Source organism: Haemaphysalis longicornis, unplaced genomic scaffold (genome assembly GCF_048455015.1).
Source record: "Haemaphysalis longicornis isolate Haplotype H1 unplaced genomic scaffold, Haemaphysalis longicornis Haplotype H1 scaffold_31, whole genome shotgun sequence".
Lineage (NCBI taxonomy): Eukaryota > Metazoa > Arthropoda > Arachnida > Ixodida > Ixodidae > Haemaphysalis > Haemaphysalis longicornis.
In genome coordinates this window covers 1,520,626-1,543,323 of record NW_027526340.1, presented here as the reverse complement: position 1 = coordinate 1,543,323, position 22,698 = coordinate 1,520,626, and the positions used below count along the sequence as shown (strand labels likewise).

General features: G+C 46.7%; 1 protein-coding gene across 1 annotated transcript; it reads right to left on the bottom strand.

Annotated features, from left to right (window-relative positions):
* Positions 1-3,914: 3,914 nt before the first annotated feature.
* On the bottom strand, positions 3,915-22,222 carry LOC144177783 (uncharacterized). Its single transcript, XM_077705353.1, has 9 exons — positions 21,886-22,222; positions 20,828-20,927; positions 18,941-19,035; positions 15,117-15,227; positions 10,071-10,115; positions 8,841-8,915; positions 8,663-8,731; positions 7,312-7,365; positions 3,915-5,502 (listed from the first exon to the last, which is right to left on the bottom strand). Exons 1-9 carry the CDS (start codon positions 21,928-21,930, stop codon positions 4,819-4,821), a joined length of 1,278 nt encoding a protein of 425 aa, XP_077561479.1. The 5' UTR covers positions 21,931-22,222; the 3' UTR covers positions 3,915-4,818.
* Positions 22,223-22,698: the final 476 nt, after the last annotated feature.

The window sequence follows — 22,698 nt, the reverse complement described above, 5'->3', positions numbered from 1 at the left end:
GTAAATGAAATCATTATAGGATCGAGAACCCGTCAGTATTTATCAGAACTTATCAGTACCCATCAGTACTAAGTACACAAAGTGAAGAAAAAATGGTTGCAGTGGTTTACAACAACAAAACAATTTTTCAATTTGTCGTGAAATAAGCGAGAGCTGTGCAACGATTTGATATTGAAAGGTAACAAGCATTCTGTAGGTGGTAAAGGCACAAGAGATAAATGATGTAGGAGACAAACTGCAGTGAGATGGCTATGGATAAATGAGTAATATAAAGAACGAAAAATATGCTGCGGAAAATACCAGTGCGTTTTGATAAAGACACAAATGCGCCAAGAAAAGTGACCGAGTCTGACGGGTTAATTGCAATAATATAGAACAGAATGGGTGGTATCGCGACAGCTTCTTTAGAGTGAGAACAAAAAGCCATGAAATTCGTGTTTTTCGGATAATTTTTAGTTGATTCATTTCGCACCAGTTGCCAATATTATTTAGATATTTGATTCAAGTTAAATTAGTTTGTTAATATTATTCACTGAAAGATAGCTGTATTATGAGCATACAGAACGGCCCATCAAATATCCCCTTTTCAGTAAAAAAAGAAAAAAGAAAAAGTCAGAAATATAATACGGAATTCTTTTTGACTACTATCCAATGATTACAGGATTGAAAACAAATATTAGTGAGCGATATTGATGCGATAAAAGTTAATTAGTTCTAAATCCTTCACACGTGGTTTGGTGCAGGCAAGGTCCAAAACGCCATGTTCCACAAACGTTAGAGCTCTGTGTGCCTTCTTGGGATAGTGAATGTTGAAAACCCAGAACGATGCAAACAGACTACACAGTCTTCCCAGTAAAGATGATGCAGTCAAGACACGCTGGCCATCGATGTGGAGGCTAACTTCCCCGTTCACGGAATGCAGGCAGGGAGTCAGAGGAACATCTGCCTGAAAGAGCAAAAAAGAAAAAAATGCCCCACACGTAAAATTCAAAACAGACACTATGGTTAAATGAACTTAATAATTCGTTACAGTAATAAAATTGTAAGGCCAGGTTCCCTGCGAATTCCAGTACCTAAATTAGGAATGCAAAGGCTTCATATAACCAAGTGCCAGTACATTAACCGTCGTGGTTTTGCAGCAATAAAAAAGATATTACTTCCGCACAATATACTCGAGCACAACTTTAAATGACAGTGAAGATAAAATGCAAGTCTCTGTAGGTTGATAGATTAGTTTTTGTTTTTGACTGAAAAACACTTTGGTATTGCATGATTTTGTTAACTGCTGTTTCTTGCTTTAAGATGCCAGCTTGCATCTATTCAAGTGAGTGGGCACACAGTTAAAGATGCAAACCCTTACACTGCCTCTGCCCTACCATGGTGGCTCACTTTCATAGAAAAAGTGGAGCTTTTGCGAGCTGGACGGCTGTTGCAAGCCGTGGCAATACTCACTTCTGCTGGAGGGGCCAACTTGGTTTCCGAATGCAGCCTTGCCTTGTACAGCACAGCCTATCCTGCCTTAAGATCTATGAAGTCATTCAACTCGATCATGTATCAGGATCTGCAGAAGAAAATCGTGTCAGCAAATAATGAATTCATGCCGGACAGGCACCCACTGTTTCAGTTATACTTCCAGATACCTCCACCTATTTCCCTCTTGGTGTTACATCCAAAGCTAATTTGTTGCGGCTTGTCTCATCAAGTATGGTCATTTGTCATAACACAGCTAGTCATACAGGAAAGTCCTTCACTGGGTCAGAAAACACTTTCTTTTTTTACAGTAGTAATAAACTAGGCGACTCAGTCATCCGTATTCTGACACCTTAATATTCTGTGTCATCGAGCTGACAAGCGTGATTGGTGCATAAGGTCATTTGTAGCCGCAACCGTTACTACAGCATTGTTAGCTAACGTAAACCTCGTTCATGGCACCAAATTACTTGTGATTGCATGGCAACAAAAAAAAAACAGCTGAAATGGAAACGCTATTCTCGCAAACTTACCAACGCTGCATGCCACACACACCTGCCTTAGTTAATTTACGGTGATTGTAGAAGTTTCCGTCACGCAAAACCACAGTGCACTTTTTGGAGCTGCAAGCTCCGTGTCAAAATCGAATGTCAGATGAATCGAGTAATTTTTGTGTATGGTCTTACTACTGATTATGACAAATTTATTACCAACAAAAGAAGAGTGTGTGCATTGTTCTTGTAAAAAAATGATATCCTTTTTTATGCCCGGCAGACTTGTGTCATGCTACGGCAAACTCTGTTCTCTTCCATAAGGGCATGAATTTGTGTTTTTAATTACGTGGCCTTAGCTGGCGACTGACGGGCCCCGATTGTATACAGACCCCTCATTATCATCCGAAAGGGAATAAAAACATTTCGGTTTCGAACCACGTCGCCGTCGTGGTCCACACTATATGCATTTAATCGTTCGATAGGCTCATAGCATCTTTTACGCATGTCACCGTTTCCTTAATAGGGTACGCTGTTAGATGTGAAGAGTCGACTCAAGCGAGCAAACAACCCCACCGAATCTACAGGGCACAGTTTTCGAAGGGCGTGGCCGTCTGATCTGCGGCTTTCGTCGACCAGAGCGCTAGGAATGAGTCAGAGCCTTGAACGAAAACAACAGAAAGACTTATATTTGGACAGGCAAGCCACCAGGAGCGTTAACAAATAGATATTACAAAGTAGAGCAGTTAACTAAAAAGAACACGAGCAGTTCGATGCATATGAGAGACAGAGTCCCACAATATTCACCGACCGGGCCCGACGATGCACCGCTGTCGGAGGCGATTCGGCTACCTGAGTAACCGTCACGTTGCTTTGAAACGACGCCGCGCGCGACAAACGATTTCATCTGGAATGCCCTGTTACAAACCGGCCTACAAAAGAATGCGAATGCACACCCCAAAAGCCACAAACAAGTACAATAAAACGAGTGTGCGCTTTTTTCTTTGCCCGTGCGTGTACGTGCTGTGTGCGGCACGGGTACTTCGCAGTTAACCCTATCCAAACGTTTGACAAACGCATCGACTGATGAAAGAGCACTTACCAGCGAGCTGTCCACAGCTGTCGCCGTATCCAAATGTTGTTAGCGGCCGTTCGTCGTGTGACAGGGGCACATAAAAATCTTTCCACCAAATGGCACTACTAGTCCTTCTCAAATAAGAAAAAATGATGGCCCAAGGCGAGGCGCTTGAAGCTCCGGCCGCACCAAGTCACCGGCCGCGCTGCATTGATAGCACGGAGGTTGTTTACATCCGGGAAGCAAGTCGTGCCGCCAGGGCAAGTTGAGTCGCTGCAGTCGGGTGCGTTGGCGCGCTGGCACGAGAATTTAAATTGTCTATATATGCGCAAGCAAGCGAAGCAGATGAACATTGCAATTGTTTGCAACGGCGAGAACTGTCTCTTTGTTAGCAGCAGAGTTTGACAACACCTACCGCCAAAATAAACAGATTGAAACAACACGGCCGCGCTGTCTGCTTGTGATCGCGCTGGCTGAAGTATCTATACGGGTATACGTACGGTATCGGTTTTGTAGCTGCATGCAACCGTCGCGTCCTGCTTTCTCGTTCTAATTAGCATTAGTCCACGGTTGAAGTGCTGACACACGGAAACAACACAAGACTAACATGGCGACCGCCCGCTTGAGATGATTACCCCAGATGGGGAGTTTATTGTGGACGTGGTTGTTTACAAGGGACCGAACGCCATCTCACAAATGGTGTTATGTCGTTCTAAATCCTCCCTTTTGCTACACGGATGGGCAACGGTACTACCATGGAGGTTCGTCCACTTGTTAAGACCATGCCTAGGGAGTACATTTTTTGCTATAAGTACTTTTCAGGGCACATTACTTGATTAAAACTCCATTTCCGGCTAGTTTGCGTTTACAGTGCAATAAGATTTCCCTGTTAAACCATTCTCAATTTCCCGCCATTCCAAATATTATCGCGCAGTGGAATTCCAAAGGTGCTTAGAAATGTCCGCCCCGAGATTGTGCGACAGAATTACAGCCCCCGCAACTTGTAAGCGTTTGTGTACTAATTTAGCGACAAATATTAGAAGAAATTTCTTCGTTAATTCTTTGAGTAATGAGTCGTCAAATGTTGTTGCTGAGGGAGTGTACGCTTCATGGGTTACGACACTGAAACCAGGTGTAAACCACGGTTAAATAGCTAATAATACACGCAAAGCAACACTCCAAGATTTTTGTAGCGATTGGTGATAAATGTATAGGATGTCCAGAAAAGCTGGGCAAGTATGAACTATACGCACGACTGTCTGCATTACCCTACTCTTCCTGTCAAGGGCGACACAATTATTCGTTAATAACGATATACAACGACAGAAATGGAAAGGAGCATGTAAATATTATGACATCGTATCGCACAAAAATTGCGTCTGGAACGAAATCAAAATGACAAAGTACATTTGGGGTGTGAATAATCCCAAAGAACGAAACATGACAACGAATGTGAAAGACGAGTGAGTTCAAAAAAGTCTGCAAGGGCCGCTGCAGCAGCCGTAGTCCGTGTAACCTTTGCCGAACGTGTGCGCTGCTCAGCCGTCGGCGTAATCCCAGAAGGGTGGTCAGACGTCAACCATAGAATTGGCCCTTCTGTCTTCGTTTCCCGCTACCATGGACTGCGCTAGCCGCAATCAAGCCAGTCGGAAACTGCGGCATCCTCCATCTTGACTGCTTGAGACCGGCTGCCAAAGCTTAATAGTTCATGCCAACGTGTCTATGCTCGCAAGTAGACACAGGCTGGGAACTGGGCCGTTTGTCCAGATTCCTTCGCGGGGGTCAGAAGTCTTGCCTTTTGTAAAGGTCGCCCCTGGCCTTGACCGCTGTCTTTGCGCGTTTGCTGGCGGACCTTGGCGATTCCGAAGCGTGACCAGCTGGAAGGGTTGCGACGGCTGTGGCGACATCCGCGGTCATACGAGGCAGATTCGGCGCGTCGTTGGCCATTAGGTAGTCGTATCTGTTGTCAAGCTTGCCGCCGGAAGTGACCGTTGTCTTTGAGCGTTTGCGGGTGGACTTAGGCAACTCGGACACGTGACCAGCTGGCAGGGTCGCGACGACTGTGGTGACATCCGCAGTCGTATGAGGCAGCTTCGGTGCGTCGTCGGCCAGCTGGGCGTCGTGCAATCTGGGAGTGGTGGGAAGCGTGCCACCGGGGCTGAAAACTGTCTTCGCGCTGTGGCTGGTAAGCTTAGACAACTCCGAAACGTGGTCGACTGGAAGGGTTCCGACGACTGTGGCGGTCTCCCCTGTCGTACGGGACAGCGTCGGTGTGTTGACGCCCACCTGGTGCGCCTGATCCTCCTCCACTCGCTCCTGGTTGCTGAGGAACGTGGTGCGGTGTCGCTCGTAAGCTGCTCTCAGGGAGGCGATGCGTGACTCGGTGCTGCTGCTCTGGAGTACGCTGCTTCCCTCACCCACGTCCTCGACGTCCGCGTACTGCTTGATCATGGACAGCACGAGAATCTGCGTCGGGAAGACGATATGCAGACGTTCTGTGTACAGCCGCACCGTACTCAAAAGTGTTAGCAGCAATAAACCGGTTTTCTTTCGGTGCGGTGGCGGCAGCTTACGATAGTCACCGGGTTATTTTCGGCGGTTGATCTGCGGAACCCTCCCGGCTAATTTTAGACGCTTGCTAACCACCCGTTAGCACACATCCAACCCAACTTTTTAAAATGCTCTTAACATAAATTGCTAATATATAAAACACGAGTTTGTCCTAAACTCGAATATGCCGCATCAGTTTAGGCATGAAGCTACGATACTTTCACACAATCACCGGAAATGCTGCAGCATATACATGCTTGGCCATGGTATCCTGCCAGCTCACTTAAAAGCGGGAAAGGGGTAACAGGCACCCACCCTTAATTATTGTCATATTTCATTAACTAGCGTTCGGTGTAAACTAATCGAACATATATTGTTTTTTATCTAGGTAAATTCCTTGAATTGAATTCCTATATTTTTGTTTACAACATGGCTTCAGAAAATCATATTCATGTGAAACGTAGCTTGCATATAATTCACCCGTAACTGCATACTTTTCGTGACCAGTCCTCCTTCGTATTTTTCTTGCCGATTGTATTCTTGAATTTTCCAAAGCATTCGATAACGTGTGTCCTAAATTATTGCTGTTTAAACACTGAACCAGCTTAACTGATTCGAAACTTTTACCTTGGCCTGAGTTTTTTCTTACCAACCGCTCGCAATATGTATTCGCCAATAATTTTAACTCTAAGCTAACACGTGTTTAGTCCGGTGTGCCACAAGGCTCAGTGCTGGGTCGTCTTCTTTTCCTTAACCAAGTCAATGATCTTCCAGCACGCGTTTTCTCTGGCATTATATTTATTCGCGGGCGGCTGTGTTGTGTACAGCGAAATAAATTGTTACCACGACAACTTACAATTTAATCTTAATGCTATTCCTGCTGTGAAATTCGGCTGTTGGAAATTTATGCTAACCAATGTCAGCATTTCAGTGCCACCCAAACAGCTCAAGAGTTACCTGCTGGCTTTATCGATAACTCTAATTTATATCATGGTGTCATTTTATCCCGGCTTGAGTTTTCTTACCAACCGATCACAATTTGTATCCGCCAAAATGTGAGCCTGTGTGTCCACATTTCAGCCCACTTAACATGAACTGCTTACACTAAGTGTGTACTTACTAGTGCTTATTTAACCACTGTTTCGATATAAACTTAAACGATAGCTAGTTTGGCATGTATGTAGCTATAACGAGTGTAAGTATGTAAATGCACGTAACGCGATTTCAGATATGAAACTTTATAAGCACTGCTGGGCGCGGCGCGTAGAAGTGACGCTCCGAAGCGTGACACACCTCCTATCAACACAATCTTTAGTGTAAAAGTCGTACCGCACTGGAAATCACACCACATTCTCGCACCTTTTTCTCGGTGTATTCCAGCTCGTAATCGAAACCAGAAGCAGGATCACACGAAGCGTGACCACTGCAGAGGTAGATTAAGAAGGTGGAGCACCACCGATAAGGATAGCGATAATCACCATTTGACATGACGGTTTGACATTACGGGACGAGAAGTACGCCCGTGCGGTTGTCCCCGCATCCGTGGGGGCATCCCCGCAGCCTTATTAAGGCTGCGGGGATGCCCGTGGGGACGTCCTTCCAAAATTACGACTTAGGCGGGTAGTTGACAGTGACCCGTGTAGTGGTGCAATTTGAAAAGCCAGACAACTAGCAGACCTGTGCGGCAATGTACTTCATGTATGACTGTACCTTTTTTTAACTTACCTTAAAGATGGCGAAAAGGACAATTTCAGAAAGCGAGGACCTCGAGTGGATTCTCTGGAATGGAAGATTGGCGCGTTTAGTATTGTTATTATTGCAGGATGCCGTGCATTTTACAGCCATCAGCGAAAAGGAAACAATATGAGCTTTGCAACATTAATGATAAGTGTAGCAAGAATATCGACAATAAGCTACTTATTGACATACGTTTTTTACACTATGAGCCGTATTATGCAGCCTTATGCCCAACCTTACCCTGTGGGTTAATACTAGCCTGTGGGGACGCTCTTTTCTTTTCTTTTTTGCAAGCAGCAACTGCACAGTACACTCCTAACGCGGAAATCTCAGTACTGGCTGCTGACACCGTAAAACGAGAAACAATCGCGCGTGTGAAATTTCAGTAGGCGGTAAGAAAATACAAAAAACAAAGCAACGAAGTGTTCAATTTTCTCTTTCTTCATTGCATTACTTTTTTAATTTTTAATTTTTCCCTTTTCCTTTCCTTGTTTTATTTTTAATCGAGTCTGCCATAGCAATGTTATAACATGAGCTTCTCCGTTCGTATTGCTCTGTTGTTATTTAACTCTAGTAGTGCACACTACTACCGCGGTACCAAACTCTAAGTTTTGTGACTATGTAATTTGTATTTAACTGCATTCTCTGTATTTTTTTCCGTGTAATAATATACCCAGGGTCCAGGTGCAGTCTCAACAATGGGAACCTCGTCTGTATATATCTGATATTGTAATCTTCACATTTTGCAAGAGTCAATCAACGTTCTTTCTTTCTTCTCTTTCTTTCTTCTTTCTTCTCGAAAGCTCTTTTCCCGTGCTAAACCCATAAATTCGCATTTCGAAAAAAAAAAAAAAAATCTTCCTCTGTCATAGGAATCGGTAAAACACGAAAGTGAAATGTGCAGCGAAATGTGAAGCTGAACATGATTTGCGGGACGGGGGCTGTCTTGTGGGTGTGCTTGGAGAGCGTCCTCCTGCTGGCGGGTCGCTTCGGCAAAGGTGTACTGGCGTCATTTCCGTGACGGATATGACGTCAGTGAAATCTTGGTGTATCCCGGCATAAAACACGTTCGTGTTAAAATATAAAACCCGAAAACGAACAACCCTAAGTACAACGTACTCTTTAGTACTAAGGGTTGCTTCCCCGCAACAAGACCCTGTATGCAGAGGTGCACCCTTTGCAGGCCGCTTGCTTTATTGTACTGGCGTCATTTCCGTGACGGATATGACGTCAAAATCTTTGTGTATCCCGGAATAAAACACTTTTGTGTTGAAATAATTTTTTCTGGCTGTTAAAATCACAAAATTACAACGCCTTCAAGGAAAAGGACGATGCATACCCCAGTAAAGCCAATGACCTTCACAGGGTACGACTCTTCTCGCTTACTCCCCTCAGTAGTGGTGTCATCCTGCATAAAAGGTAACAGTCATCAATCACTAAAATGCAGCAGACACTTACTAAAACTTTGTAGATGTGAAACAAAAATAATCGAAGTGCCGGCTACTAGGTGCCTTTACCGAAACAATGTCGTCGGGATCTGAGGGATATTTGTCCATCAAGCCACCTTCCACATAGTCCGAGGTCTGCGTGGTCTGGAGTTGTGTGAAAAACATGAAAAAGAAAACATACTTCTTATAGTGAGCTCGTGACTGCCTGAACAAGATAGAGTATAGACCCATCCATTCATATTCCTGCTATCAGGTGGTGAAAGCGCGCCAAGTTTGAAAATATAGGCCAAAACCGGCGAGATCTATCCCGAAACCGCGGAAACTCCAAGAAACATCTCGTTAACGGTCGCGCTCTGGTCGCGGCACTGTTTTCGCTTCAAAATGAACTGACTCGCGATGTAATTGCACCACACCCGGAGTTGAGTTTTTCTTGAATAGTCGCACTTAACACTCTTCCCCGTGCCTTTACGTAAACATTTGAAGGTATGCGCTGAACAACAGCGTAACCGACGCTAATCTCAACGTGTGTGCGTTCACACCGAAGGGGGGGGGGGCACTACTTAAAATAAAACAAAGCAAACGGCCTACAGCAAAGCGGTGCTCCCCCGTTCGAGCGATACTGAGCGCATTCATTTCAATGAAACGACTTTAAGATTTAGAGCGGAGCTGTTATAGGCTAACTCCTCGGCTTTTTTTCTTTTGTTTTTATGTCCGTGAGACGAGAAAAACCGCCCCTTCCTCCTTTCGGTGCACCCTCTCCGTATGGACACCTGTTCCCCTCCCACGCTTCATATTTTGATATGACTGAGTTTACTGCCCCTAAAAGATTGCTTTGTAGCAATGCTTTTGTGTTTACAAGTGAAGCCGATTTTAAAACGCTTGGTGCAAGCTTGGTCTTTGTCAGCTGGCCTTCCAACATTATGCGTTGCTCAGCGAAACATGCTCGCAATCGCGCTGAACGCTGCCCCGGCGCGACAGCATGGTTTGAGCCGGAGTTTGTCGCCAGCCAATGCCCATAAACAGCTCCTCCCGGCTCCGGTCATCCACCCCCATAGCGTAGAATGGCACGAAATGTTTTCAGTGGTTCTTTTCTTCGCTCGTTCACATTCCCAATAACTTGTATCCATTTGAACTCATTGTTGTTGCCAACTTCACAAATCCTCTTAACTGCATGACAGCCTGCGAATGGTCACGTGTATCCTTCGCTATCCTGCACCGCCACGGATCGCAGCGTGTGAAATCGAAAAGGTGCTATCTTCGACAAGCCGAAATGAAAACGAGCAAGAAACTAGCACTTACATATTCCTCTGTGGCTTGCATCGTGCTTTGCAAGGCACGGTAACCCTTGAAAAAGAAAGAGAGAGAGAGAGAGCAGAGAGAGGGAAGTGACAGACTTCCAGCGTCACTTTTAAAGCTGGCTGTGCAATGAAGGAATCATGCTTATAGGCTAACGTCAGCGAAGCCCAGTTATGTTCACGTTTACTGCATATCGAGTCTACATGTCTACATGTCGAGTCTACATCGAGTCTACATGTGCATCGCGACTATATATGCTAAATATTTTAAAAGGGCCCCAGTATGTTCAGCCAGTGGCTGAGAAGGAAGGGGGGCCCCTATACTCAAACTGCGCACACTCCGATGTTTCTCAGGGCGCTGTAGGGGATGCTACCACAATGTCTATAGTATAGGCAGTACGGTGGTACCTTATGAAGGTTGCCTGTCGGGTGACGACCAGAAGCTAACCCTACCTACTGAACTTTTCGTCAAGGCCTGAGAGCAGTCGCGCACCGTTCCCATGCCTTTCCCCGTGAAGTGAAGAAGCACTGAATTACACAAAGGTGTTTACAAAACACTTAACTGCGACTAGCTGCCGCCTTCATTTTACCTTTGCGCGTCTTCAGCGCATTTCGTACGCCTGGAGCATTACTTCCATTGACGCATGCATTGAATAGTATGCGGAAATATCAAATGAAACTTAGTGAGACAAAGAAATGGAGATATTCAACCTAGTGCTCAGCTTAGCGTACACGCTGTTCTGCTCATGCAAGCGCCGCGAGCAGGCCACAAACACTCGACCGGAATAACCGTCGGAGCTAACTTCATTGCGTGCACAATACACTATTCGTAAAGTCGTTCGCTCAATTGAACGACACCTGCAGGCCTGTCATAGTTCCCAGCGAGCGCAGCGCTGCCTTCTGTAGCGAAAAAAGACCATCGTCTGCTTCCAATGTGGTGATCGAGTCGATTAGCGAGGCAGTCAGCGCCCCCTGATCCTCCTCTTCCTCTTCCCCTACTGTCGCCCCCTGCCTGCGCTTCTTCATTTCTCAACACACTCCCGCCGCCGCCAAGTTCGTTAGGAGCTAGCTGGCAGCGGCACGGGCAACGAGCGCTTGCTGGGTTGTTGGGTCAAAGTGACATATCTAAAAGTGAAGACTACGAATGTTCGTATGGTCACCCGGGATAACAAGCTGTCCTCACAGTTTTCGGCCAGAAGGCAGCCGCCAGGATCGAAAGGAAACAGATGATGCGGGCAACCAAGTGCCCAGAGAACATACAGCGAATGCAGTAAGTCGAACACGGATATATCGAACTCCAAGGGGATCGCGAAATAGTTCGATATATAAAAAATTCGATATAAAAAATATGGGCTCTGAGACCTCACCTATGGCGGACGATCACTTACCGATCGTCGCATTCGTGAATGACAACTAATTCCGCACTCACGCCGCAACAGGACGCTTTATTTCCGTGAAAAAAAAAATGCTGAACTTGGCCTGCTTCTTCGTCCTGGAAATGAAATTAAAGGCGCTGGTCTCGATCTTCTCGAGGCTGCACAACTAGAAAATTCCAGCAGTACACTGCCCCTTCGCACACCATTCCCAACACGCACGCAAAAGAAGAACAGCGCACACGTACCACAAGAACTTTGAAGGTAACAATTCCAAGGCTCTCTGAACGGACTCCAACAAAGCGCTCGCGATGGTCATCTCCGAGAAAAACAGTGATCTCCAAAAGGTGTGGGACAACTGGCCAAACAGCAGCAACATCAGCAAAATGCAAAAGAAGGAGGAGGCCGCCAGCGCCTTCGTTCCCTCTTCCCTTTCCCGAGATGACATCGGGGGAAGACAGACCCAGAGAGAGAGGAAAAAAAAACTCTTTTTCGGCAAGCTGGGGAACGTACGCAGCCACAAAAAAAAAAAAAAAAAGGACGTGCGCAGTCGGGGCATCCCTACCTGCTACTGTCACATTTTTCGAGCGTTCGGGCTTGTGTGCCTAGAGAGATTTAGCATGCCGGGCTCCGTCCGCTAACGCTACGGCGGCCGGTAGCGGGGCCCGACTGGGAAAGCGCAAATTCGTTCCTGTAGGGGGGATTAGTTCCGTGAGCCAGTCTTCGCCATGCCCGCGAATTCCCTCAACTTCAATCGGGGGTGCAGCGACCGCCGAAGAGCACCTTCCAGCTCGCGCGGCGTTCGATATACCCAATGTCGGGAAAAATACGGTTCGATATAAGCGTACGAATTCCTACACTTTTACACAGAATTTTCAAGGGGATAATTTATGAGTTCGATATAGACAATAATTCGATATACCCGTGTTCGATATATCCGTGTTCGACTGTATCACTGTCGCTGTGCTCATATCCTGTCCGGCCTCCACGAATCGGTCGATGCGCTGAAGTAACGATGCTGTTTCATCGGCGGACAAGGGGACTTTACTTTGGTCGGGCGCGTAAGCGTAGCAGAAAGGTGCGTCCAGCATGGAATCGCGCTCGCCAAAAAATGGGTCGCCACCATCGAAGCAGCCGTTCTGTGTCACCGCGTGGATTCGTCGCCAACGGGATAGTATGAGAGCGGCCGCTGCTCGCCTCTGGAGTCGAACCTCGCTCACGGAGCGCCGGAGAAGCATCCGCTTCGTTGTCCCCTGAAGCGAGTCCATCTTCTGCACGAACCGCGTTTTCGTTGCTGGACACAATGAAACTATATTTGACTCGTAACTGTGTTGCTGAAATGCTTGCGAAACGAGAGATGCGTCGCCGACGTAAGGGTCGAAACAGGGAAACTCGGAGGTCTCCAAAACAGGAGTCGCATCATCAAATCTAGGGCCGTGGCAGAACGGGTCCGACGTCTCCGTAGCGGTAGTCAGGTCGTGAATGCGAGGGTTGCGGAAGGTCTGTAGTGACGTCTCCGAAGTGAGAATCGCGTCCGTGATACCAGCGTCCGTCTGGGGCCACTTCGACATCTCCAAAGCAGAAGTCTCTTTGAATAGGCTAGATTCACGGGAGGGCCGCTCGGCCGTCTCAGAAACGATAGCCGCGTCACCGATGCCGAGGTCCCGGGACTGTCCTTGAGGCTTCCCCAAAACTGCAGTCACGGAAGCAGCAGGACTGCGCAGTTGCTGGAGCCTCTCTCCCTGGCCGAGCACCTCGGTGTCCTGCTTGGCGTCCTGTAAGGCCGAAGCGCCTCCGTCGCCGTTTCCCTGTTCTACCCGCGCGCCAGTCATTTCCCGCACGTGCGGCACGTCACCCGGGACCATTGTCCGCCGGGCCTCCTCGGGACGCGAGCGAATAGTCGAGGTTGCGATGCGGGTGGTGAACAGGGCCGCCTGAGATTGAAGGACGGGGCTTGCGCGGAAGAGTCTTGGCTCGCGGAGAAGCGTACGCGCGTTCGCAGGGCGCAGATCGCTCGTCGTAATCTATCGCTTCTAAAACGTCGGCACCAAAAACTTCATCCTTCAGGTTCTCCTGAACTTGAGCGTCGAGTTGGTGAAGGCTCACCTGGTCATGCAAGATGAGGTCGAGGACATTTTGTCTGTCAAGGGCCGTTGCTGCCTGGCTCCGCAGCAAGGCGTCGAGGGCTGTCATGGTCCCGGAGATGGTCGCTCGCAGGACATCTCGGCGAATAAGAAGAGCGTCCATGGCACCAGTCGATGAAACAAGACGCTGGGGTTGCAAGGCTTCCAGGATAAAGGGCAAGGCTTCCAGGGCAAGGTTTCCAGGATAAAGGGCAAGGCTTCCAGGATAAAGCAGTACAGGGCAAGGCTTCCAGGATAAAGCAGTACGAAGGTATCCAAGCCTCGCGTGCCTCGGAGCCGCTGCGCCGTCGAACGTAGATTCGCTCGTGCGCCGGTTCCCGGGGTTTCACGGCACCAGAAAATGTGTAGCGAAAGAAGACCAGCGTCTGCTTCCAATGTGGTGATCGAGTCGATTAGCGAGGCAGTCAGCGCCCCCTGATCGTCCTCTTCCTCTTCCCCTACTGTCGCCCCCTGCCTGCGCTTCTTTATTTCTCAACACCTTCTACAGCGTTACAAATGGCTCGCGAAAAAATGACAGAAATATGCCATCTTTTGATATGCGGTAACCGCGGTAATACTAATCACAATAAGAAAATATTGAGAGGAGAAGACTACTGGAATTGACAGCGTCTTAGTAGGCTGCGTGGGGACCGCCTTATTGCTGAAAGCATCACGGGTGCCTGAAATGGAATTTGGTGTGTGCGTGGGCTTCTGCGTCTGCGTGTGCTTCGCCACCCCGGTGAGTTGTGGGGCGAACGGCTGTAGCCTTAAAGGAGGAGTTGAGGAGCGAAAACATGACCACAAGCCTTATTCGTCCCCGTTATGTGCTGAAAATATTCAGCGCTACACACGTTTCTTATGAGAAGCCGGCTGCGCAAACTGGCATCATCGTGCCCAGATAAGACTCAGTGCAACACTTTCAGCATTGCGCAGCAATATTGCTCATGATGCAAAGAGGGGTCTGTTTTCCAGTGACGCTACTAATGTAGCCTCAGCCGAAATCTTTCGTGACGAAGTGCTGTAGGCACAGAAACATGGAGTGGTTGATGAGTGTGCTGTTAATTTTTGGGTGGGTGTAATCCTTGTCCTCAAGATGGCCTACGATACCGCTCTGCTCTCTTTACTGCCTACCCCGAGGAGCCGGGTACGCTCCCGCTCCTGCCCGCGTATTAGCTTCGCTAGTCACCTATTAAAGGTCCCAAGCTGTTCTCAACATGCATTACAAAGCCATTCATTTCGTCGCAATGACCTTGTTCAGACTAAGCGCGAGCGTGACGTCACGCCACGTGATTTGCTGCGGAGAGGTGTCGCAGCTGCAGTCGCTCGGAGCCTAGCCGCTGAGATATCACGTGTCTAGGCGGAAATGAAACGGCTGCTTCGCTGACGCTTGGTCGCTCAGTCTCACCATGAATGGCGCACCGGCTACGCGTCTGTCGCTCGTGATTTCTACGTTTACGATCCCTAAACCTGACCCATGTTTTTTCGGTAGTACTGCAATTAGCATGCCCTTTTGGTGCTATGATGCTCGCGCCGCCTTTCGAGCCGCAGTCTTACCTCATTAACGACGGACTGAACCAGGTAGTATAGCGCGACGTCGCACACAGATAAGATAAAGATGTCGATTCCGCTCCAGGCCAAGAAGACTCTGACGCAGTGTCGGTTTCTCTGGTTAAAACCAAGAAGGCATGACTCAGCAGCGTAGTCGGGACTGACGAGACAAGAAACTCGTTTTGCTGTTACTATGCACTGCCAACATGCCGAAATAAAAATAAATATATATGCACGCTGCCGCCCACAACGCCAGGCGACGCTGAGAAGTTTGTCCTTTCGGCGTCCTCACCGTATGTTTGCCCTTAAAACAAACAGTACGTACGGAATGCATTGAATGTCTTAAAGTACAATAAAATTATACAGTAAATCCTCGTTAAAACGGAATGATCGGCACATAAAACTATTCGTTATGAGTGGTGCTTCGTTAAAAGCGGGTATAAATTTCTCTCTATTGCCTTGGAACACTTCGAATAAAGCGAGATTTCGTATAAAGCGATTTTGTTATTAGGAGGGTTATTATAAGTGTTGTGATAAGTGCTATTATAAATGTTGTTATAAGTGTTAAAGTAGTGTCATTATAAGTTATTATTAGAGTTTTTGTTAGTGTTACTATAAATGGTATTATTAGTGTGCAGCAAAGAACAAGCAAGCACGAGAAGAAGCACGAGAAGCTTGCAGTTTTTTTTTTTTTTTTTTCAGGAAATTGGCTTTTACCAACGAGCGCGAAGTTGTACGTTATTGCGATTGAACGTATGTCGCCGCGTTGACATCATTGGCAACCAAAATCTACCTACAGCAGATTTTGGTTTGCGAGACGGCTATAGCATACGCCATCACGGTTAGTGGGCTCAGATCCACAAAGATGCTCCTGGGAAAGATGCGGGGATGGCCAGCACCTGTGCGTGGTTGCTTCCCTTCGAAAAGCAAAATGACAGCCAAAACGTCGGGCAGTTGCAAATTGATCTCATGTGCGAACAGCATTGTAATGTAAATCTTGGCTCTGCCTTTATTGGTGGCTAAGATTACTCATGTCTCTTTGCTCTGGATACCTGGGACGAATGCAGTTAACTATGTATTTTATTGCTATGGTCTGTTATTATCATAACTGTGTAATTACTCGCACTCGCTGTATAACAAAGTCCCAATTTTTGGTGCTTTTCTAAGTTTTATCCTCCATTGAATTTCCTCGATGTGCACCGCTTCGTCTCATCTTGAACACACAGAGTTTCAAATTTAGTTTGAATTAGGCAACAGGTGAGACGACTAATGCAACATGTCTTTTACAACAAGAGTAGCGGGCGCATTACTCCGTCTTATTGTTTCCGAAAGTCAAGCGGGCTGCGTTTAAGAGTATTTTTGGGCGACAAAGTTTTTCTTGTAGACAAACACCTGTTATGCTTTTAACCACCTTCTTATGTGGCTTTAGGATGTGAAGGTGTCAAAAATGAAGTTACATACAATATAAAGAATCCACTCTGACAGAAAAAATTAGTGCTGATTCACCTAGTGAATACCAGTGGTAGTGCTTGAGCGCGGGAGCACTTGCGTTTATGTCCTTGGCTAAGCACTAAACACAGTTCCGAAACCTGCACAGGAGCTATTCAGCACTGCGACTGCGGTTTTGCCGGTATTTTTTTCCTTTTTGGGGTGAGCAGTTCGCAAGGGCCACTTCCAGCGCTATCGCGCTAAAACCTGTCCTATCTCCGAGTTCAACGTGTCAGGATGAAGATTTAGCCCCAGGTGTTGTCGAGGAGAGCGACAACGGAACTCGGCGAGCAATATTTCGCGAGCAAGAGGACATGCCTTCTGCTTTCTTGCTGGCTCGGCCTTCTTTAAGCAGTGTCAGTAAAGTTTCTTCAGGCAAAAAAGACGCGACCTCCTCTTTTTTTGCTGGCCCGACATTCTTTCGCGCATCAGGCGACCAACTCAGCGCCTTAAGGGACCCTGCAACACTTTTTTAAACTTTTTTTAAATCTTAAATGCTTGAACGTAGTCTCCCAACACCCCCAGTACTTATATGAGGGGGTCGCGAAGTACCTCAGCCAAAAATTACTGCCCTATGCCCATTAGATAACTTGGAAACTCGCTCAAAATTTTTTTCTCTATTTCCCGGTCTTGACGTTCTTCGACCGCTAAAATTACGTCACTAAGAACATGTAGTGGCTGTTGGCTGGTTTTTCTTCAGTTGTAGCAATGAACGCTTTTCGATAGCAACTTTTAAAAACAAAGCAGAAACGGAAGGCGCATCTGGTGCGACGAGGAAATCACGCAATGCCGCTCCGTGCTGGCGATATATACCTTTCGCTGTGCTTCGAGACGCGAAGGAAAGAGTGAAAGCGCTTATCGAAAGTGTTGCAGGGTCCCTTTAATTAGCAGGCATTGCTTTACAACGCAGGCGCACACTCTTCTTCCTGCGTTATTTTTCTGAGGGTGGTTTCGCACACAGTTTTTCCAAATGGCAAATCCAGTGGTCTCGCGTTAAGACAGACGGTTTGTCTGCACCAACTGCGGAATGACGTGCGAAAGAAGCATACATTTCTTTTTATAAAGCGTTGTCGAATTCTATTCTACAACGGGTATACGTTCTAATTTGTGGGCATTCAACCAATTGGTCGGCTTCAAAACACACACACAGGATTCAGAGTACAGGCCCAGATTTCTTGTAAAGCGTTCTCCAATCCCCCACTGAGCTACCTATCCTTTTGGTGGATTAACAGCAGTAACTTCTGGGCATGCCCCGTCCTATAGGCCGAACTTTGGCTTTGAGGTCTTGCGACGTTAACCAGTACCCGCAGCTTGACGTACAATGAGTATACTATTTCCGATGAGTACTGGTTCCAGTCGTAAGGCCCACTGACACACTTTCAGGTGTATGCTCATATAGGATTGACAGTGGATAACCTTCAAGTTGAGCCCCACGACGTAAGCAGCAACGTCGTACTCATCGTATACGTCGAGCTGCGAGTATGCTCACGTCGACGCCTCTCTCTCTGCTGCGCATCAACGTTAGCGAAAGCGAGTTATAAACTGGAAAATGCGGGACTTTTCTCGAAAGAGGTTTCATGAAACACGATTCCCGGCTAGGGAAGCCGGACGATTCCCTGGAAGCCGGACGGTCTCAAGGGGTCCTGGAATAAGGACTCTTCCCCAAGACGAGCTGCTTCATAGGGACGTTTATTCCTCCTCCTCCTCATAAAACAGCCTACAGAATTTTCCGCGCATTCGGCAGAGGTAAGGCGCTCCAGGTAAGGTTCTTTTACAGTCCCCCCTTTCCCCCAAAGAAAGTTTAGTTCATGCTTCAATACGGAAATGTAGTGTGGAGTGGAACGAGAGATGTTCCCTTTCAAAAGTCTTCGTATGCCCTCATATCGTTCCTCGTAAGCGGCATAATTAGGAGGGCGATCAAGCTTCGTTATGGTGCCTTTTTTGTGTGCAAGTAATTCAATGCTGCCGAACTGGTCCGGTCGTGCGTAGTGAAACATTCGTAGAGGGGCGGACGAGCAGCTGCTCATTTAAAATCATCCAGTGCGCAACTTGAAGAAGCTCAACTTTTACTTTAAATATCGCCTAGCCTGGGAACAACACGGATTACCTTAAAGGCCCTTGTTAATCGACCAGATTTTTGGGAAATCCCCCAAGTGGAGTAAGTTTCTGCGAAGGAAAGTTTGACATCCACCTAAATCCACCCTTATTTGGACCCTTTCCAGAACAATCTAACGCCCTTCTCCTTTTTTTAACTTTTGTGCGTCACGCACGATCATGCTTGTTTAAATTTCGTATTCATCCATCCATGGATTTAAAAAAGAAAGAAAAAGGGAAAGCCTTACAGTGCATTGGGAGCAGATGAAGATCACGGTGGCGATGCAACCGAGGGTGTGCGAGAATACGGTTACGTACAAAACGACCGCCAGGGCGGCGAGGCCTGGAAGAAGAAGAAGATGCGTTATTGAGGACGTTACCAAAAAAAGATTAACGATTGCGAAGTGGGTTAGCTTCGGCGACAATTTGCGATGCTCGCTAATGTGGCTTTGACATATTTTTCGCCGACGTAGTGGAGTTATAATACAGCAGATCGTTCCAGTGCATAAAATGTGGTGGCCGCTGAGTACGTGTTCGTATCCTCGACTTCATAAATTTTCGTTGAATTTGCCATTCCGACCGGAAGCGTTTTTGTGATGGGCTCTCGGTTGGGTCACGCGCTTCCGGCTGACAAAATGGCTGTTGTGCATTCGCAATTTTCACGTTGCGTGGACTCTGACGTGGGCAGTTCTGAGGTATAAGTGTTCTTTATATTGCCATTGAATCATTATTATTCGCTGGAGTTTGGAAAAACTTAGCTGGAGATGCGGGTGATGGCGATGTTCTTTTCAATTGTTACCCCGCAAAAGTATCGTTGAGGTAACACCTGAGGTAACCCATTTGCGACTGGTAGTAAATACGTGACTAATTGTAAGCGTTTGTCGAGAAAGATTACGCCACGTGTTAGCCATTTTGTTTGCGCAAAGGTTGCGTGGTTTGTTTTTCGTTTGGGGGGGGGGGGGGGGCATTATTGACCGGAATTTCCTAAAACCTGGCGAAAACTTTCTCGAGCCTCCAGCGCTGTGAATTATTCACAAATTTGCAGCATCCGCCGTTCCGCACGAGTTACAGTTCAAAAACCATGTATTTGCCACATATATAATGATGTTGACTTCTTCTGGGCAAATGATATGCGAACACAAAAATATGAACCAGAGCACGCAAAATTAAAAAAAAATACTGTTAGTGGAGGTCCAATAAGGGCACAGTATTGGTATATTTGGAGAGCCACATTTACAAACTTTATTGCTGTGATTAAGCGATGCGTAAATTTGACTTGCCTGAAAAGAAATCATGCTATTTGTGTGTTCCAGCTCACATTTTCGTGTTCGCATTTAATTTGTCCATGACTGTACATATAACTTTACAGAGAGGCTCTCAATCGCACATTCAAGTTCCGGGTACCACTATTGCCCTCGGGTTTTGTTGGTACCGGCAGAAAAAATGTAGTGTCCATTATCACGGCAGCCGTGAGAATTACCGCCAGAAATTTCTCACGGCAGCTGCCTCTGATTGGGTGGGCACGGCACCCGGGGCCAGCTTCCTTGGGACAAATATACGACGAAAACTTAATGCAACTGTTACTTCTGTGGCGTAATGGGAAGACTCGGGTTTTTCGTTTCCCGATTTTGGCAAATTTCGCGCATCTGATTTTTGTTGAGCTTTTTTTTCACTCTGGTTATTCTTACAATCATAACGCGATTGACGCACAGGACTTCCGGATTCTGTTGGATCGGGTTTAAGATAGGTTGTGTTCGGTGCAGTTGGGTTAGGTTCGTTGCAGTTGGGTTAGGTTCGTTTCAGTTGGGCTGGGTTAAGTTAGGATACGTTACGCATACTTGTGTTGCATTAGTTTAGTTAGGTTAGGACAGGTTATGTTAGGTTAGATTTAGTGATGTTAGGTTATGCCAGGTTACGCTGGGCTACGTTAGGTCAAATGTGGCCCTCATTTTCGTCTCTTGTTTTAGTCTATTTAGTTTAGTTCAGGTAACATTAGGCTAATTTTATACCTGCCAGGCTTTTGGGGAAACTGCCGTGAGAAATCTCCGACGGTAATTCTCGCGGCTGCCGTGAGAATAGACACCGCCGAGAAAAAAATAGTGAAGCGATGCTTTAAACTCGAAGTCAAGACTCACCGCGAAAGCTGCTCGCTGACTCTCGTCCAGGGGCGAGTCTGAGGCGATTTACAAGGGCAAGTGATTGAGAGTTTTCGAGAACCATGAAAACATTGATAATCTGTAAGTTAAAAAAAAACACGCGAAGGCTTCTGACTTATAAATTATGACGCATGCGACAGCGCTAGCAATTGTGACTGATTTTTCAGGGAACGTGCAGCTAACTTAATATCAGGCAACAAAAGAAGTTTGCACTGCTTCTCCCTTTAATTTCAATCCCAACTGGTAATGCAACCCACCGCTAGAGTTACACTGAAAACGCAGTGCTCAGCCCAAAACGCCTGAGTAAATTGGGCAACGGTCTGTACGTCAAAGTTGCTAAGCCGGTATCTCAAATAAAACAGCTTTCATTCACCTCCCAACCCCTCTCACGCACAGTTTTTTTTTTAATTTCATTTCCTTTAAACAGCTCTCCTCTGAGCGGCTGTAGCTTTGACAAACCATTTGTTAGCAACGGTGGCGCGAACAATTCTCGTACCAAAGAGGCCTATTCCCTCAACTGGGGCTTCCAGCGTATTAGACAACATTTAGTTTGACATCTGTAATGCTTCACAAATATAGTCACTCTGTCTAAAGTGCCCTTAGACGCTACTATAAGTACTCCACTATATCGACGTCCACCGGCTTTTCGTAAAAAAAAAAAACCAAAAAAGCTCCGTGTTTGGCACCGCGTCACTCTCCCTAACGTAGCGTAAGGTAAAACAACCTAACATAACAGAACCTAACGAACAGAAAGCCATCACATAAAAGACCAAAAACCAAAAGTTAACCTAGGACATGAAATCTAAAGAAGAAAATAAAAATGAAAAAAGGTAAAAGCCAATCTCGAACCACCGACCCTGGAACCAGCAAACTAAGACGGAACCTCTACACCACAGCGACAGACGTTTCGTACTGTGCCAGACTAGTCTTAAATATTGCAATGTCATCGGACGGCACTCTAGCCATGGCTACAGTTCTGAGCTAGAGCGCCATCGTATGACACTCTATGCACTGCGATAGTAAAAATCGTGACTCACAAAGCAGCCCGCGGCTATGACGCTGAGGATGACCGCCCGACTCATTCTGAGGACGGGACGCCCCTAAACTTGTCGCCGGGCGTTCACATCGGAGGTTCTCCGGCATTGAACTCGTCGAAGTCTCGTCCTCGTTGCTCCAGTGCCGTTTATCGTTGCGGTGTTCGAAGGTGGAAGCGGGGCAGGCGAGCGGTCGCAGCTCGGTGGAACGGTGATGACTTAGCGCTTTGACTGCCTATAGGCAAAATGAAGAAGTCACTGTGTCTCACATCGACCATACGCTTCTACCATGATTGATGTTCCGTATAAATTGCAGCTTTTTGCACTTAGAATCATTTTTTAACGTTTACTTGAAGGATTCACTGGCTTTATTAGAAATAAAATTATGAACTTTGCATCTTCTTGCCATAGACAATAAACATTGGCTAATCGCGGCTCTCGCGATTTGCCACAAAGACGGTCTCTTTATCGATATCTCTCTCACTCTCTCTCTCTCTCCGATGCAGCGACCCTTTCGTGCGTAGTGGTGGTGGTGCAAGAAGATATGGCTCATACCCCCTCAGAGGTATTGGCCAGGAAAGGGGCGCTCACCGAGAGAAACTATATATACTCAGTAATTAAAGAAACGCATTTAAAGAATGAAACTAAAATGGGCATTTAGGCGGAAAATATAAACAGAAAAAAAAAACTGCCCAAACAAGAGACGTAGCACCAGGAAGTCTTGAAACCGAAATAAAATCAAAACCTAAATAAAGGGTCCATCTCCCCGCGAGGGGGACTCGAGTAAATGCATCGCATAGGGGGCGGGTGTATTGC

What these genes read in the sequence shown, in the direction of transcription:
- LOC144177783 (XM_077705353.1), bottom strand. Translation starts at nt 21,930, where the DNA reads ATGAGTCGGGCGGTCATCCTCAGCGTCATAGCCGCGGGCTGCTTT. An exon ending in TCATAGCCGCGGGCTGCTTT is followed by an intron (nt 20,928 to 21,885) that starts GTGAGTCACGAT and finishes TTTAACTTACAG; the next exon opens with ATTATCAATGTTTTCATGGT. An exon ending in TTCAGTCCGTCGTTAATGAG is followed by an intron (nt 10,116 to 15,116) that starts GTAAGACTGCGG and finishes TTCTTTTTCAAG; the next exon opens with GGTTACCGTGCCTTGCAAAG.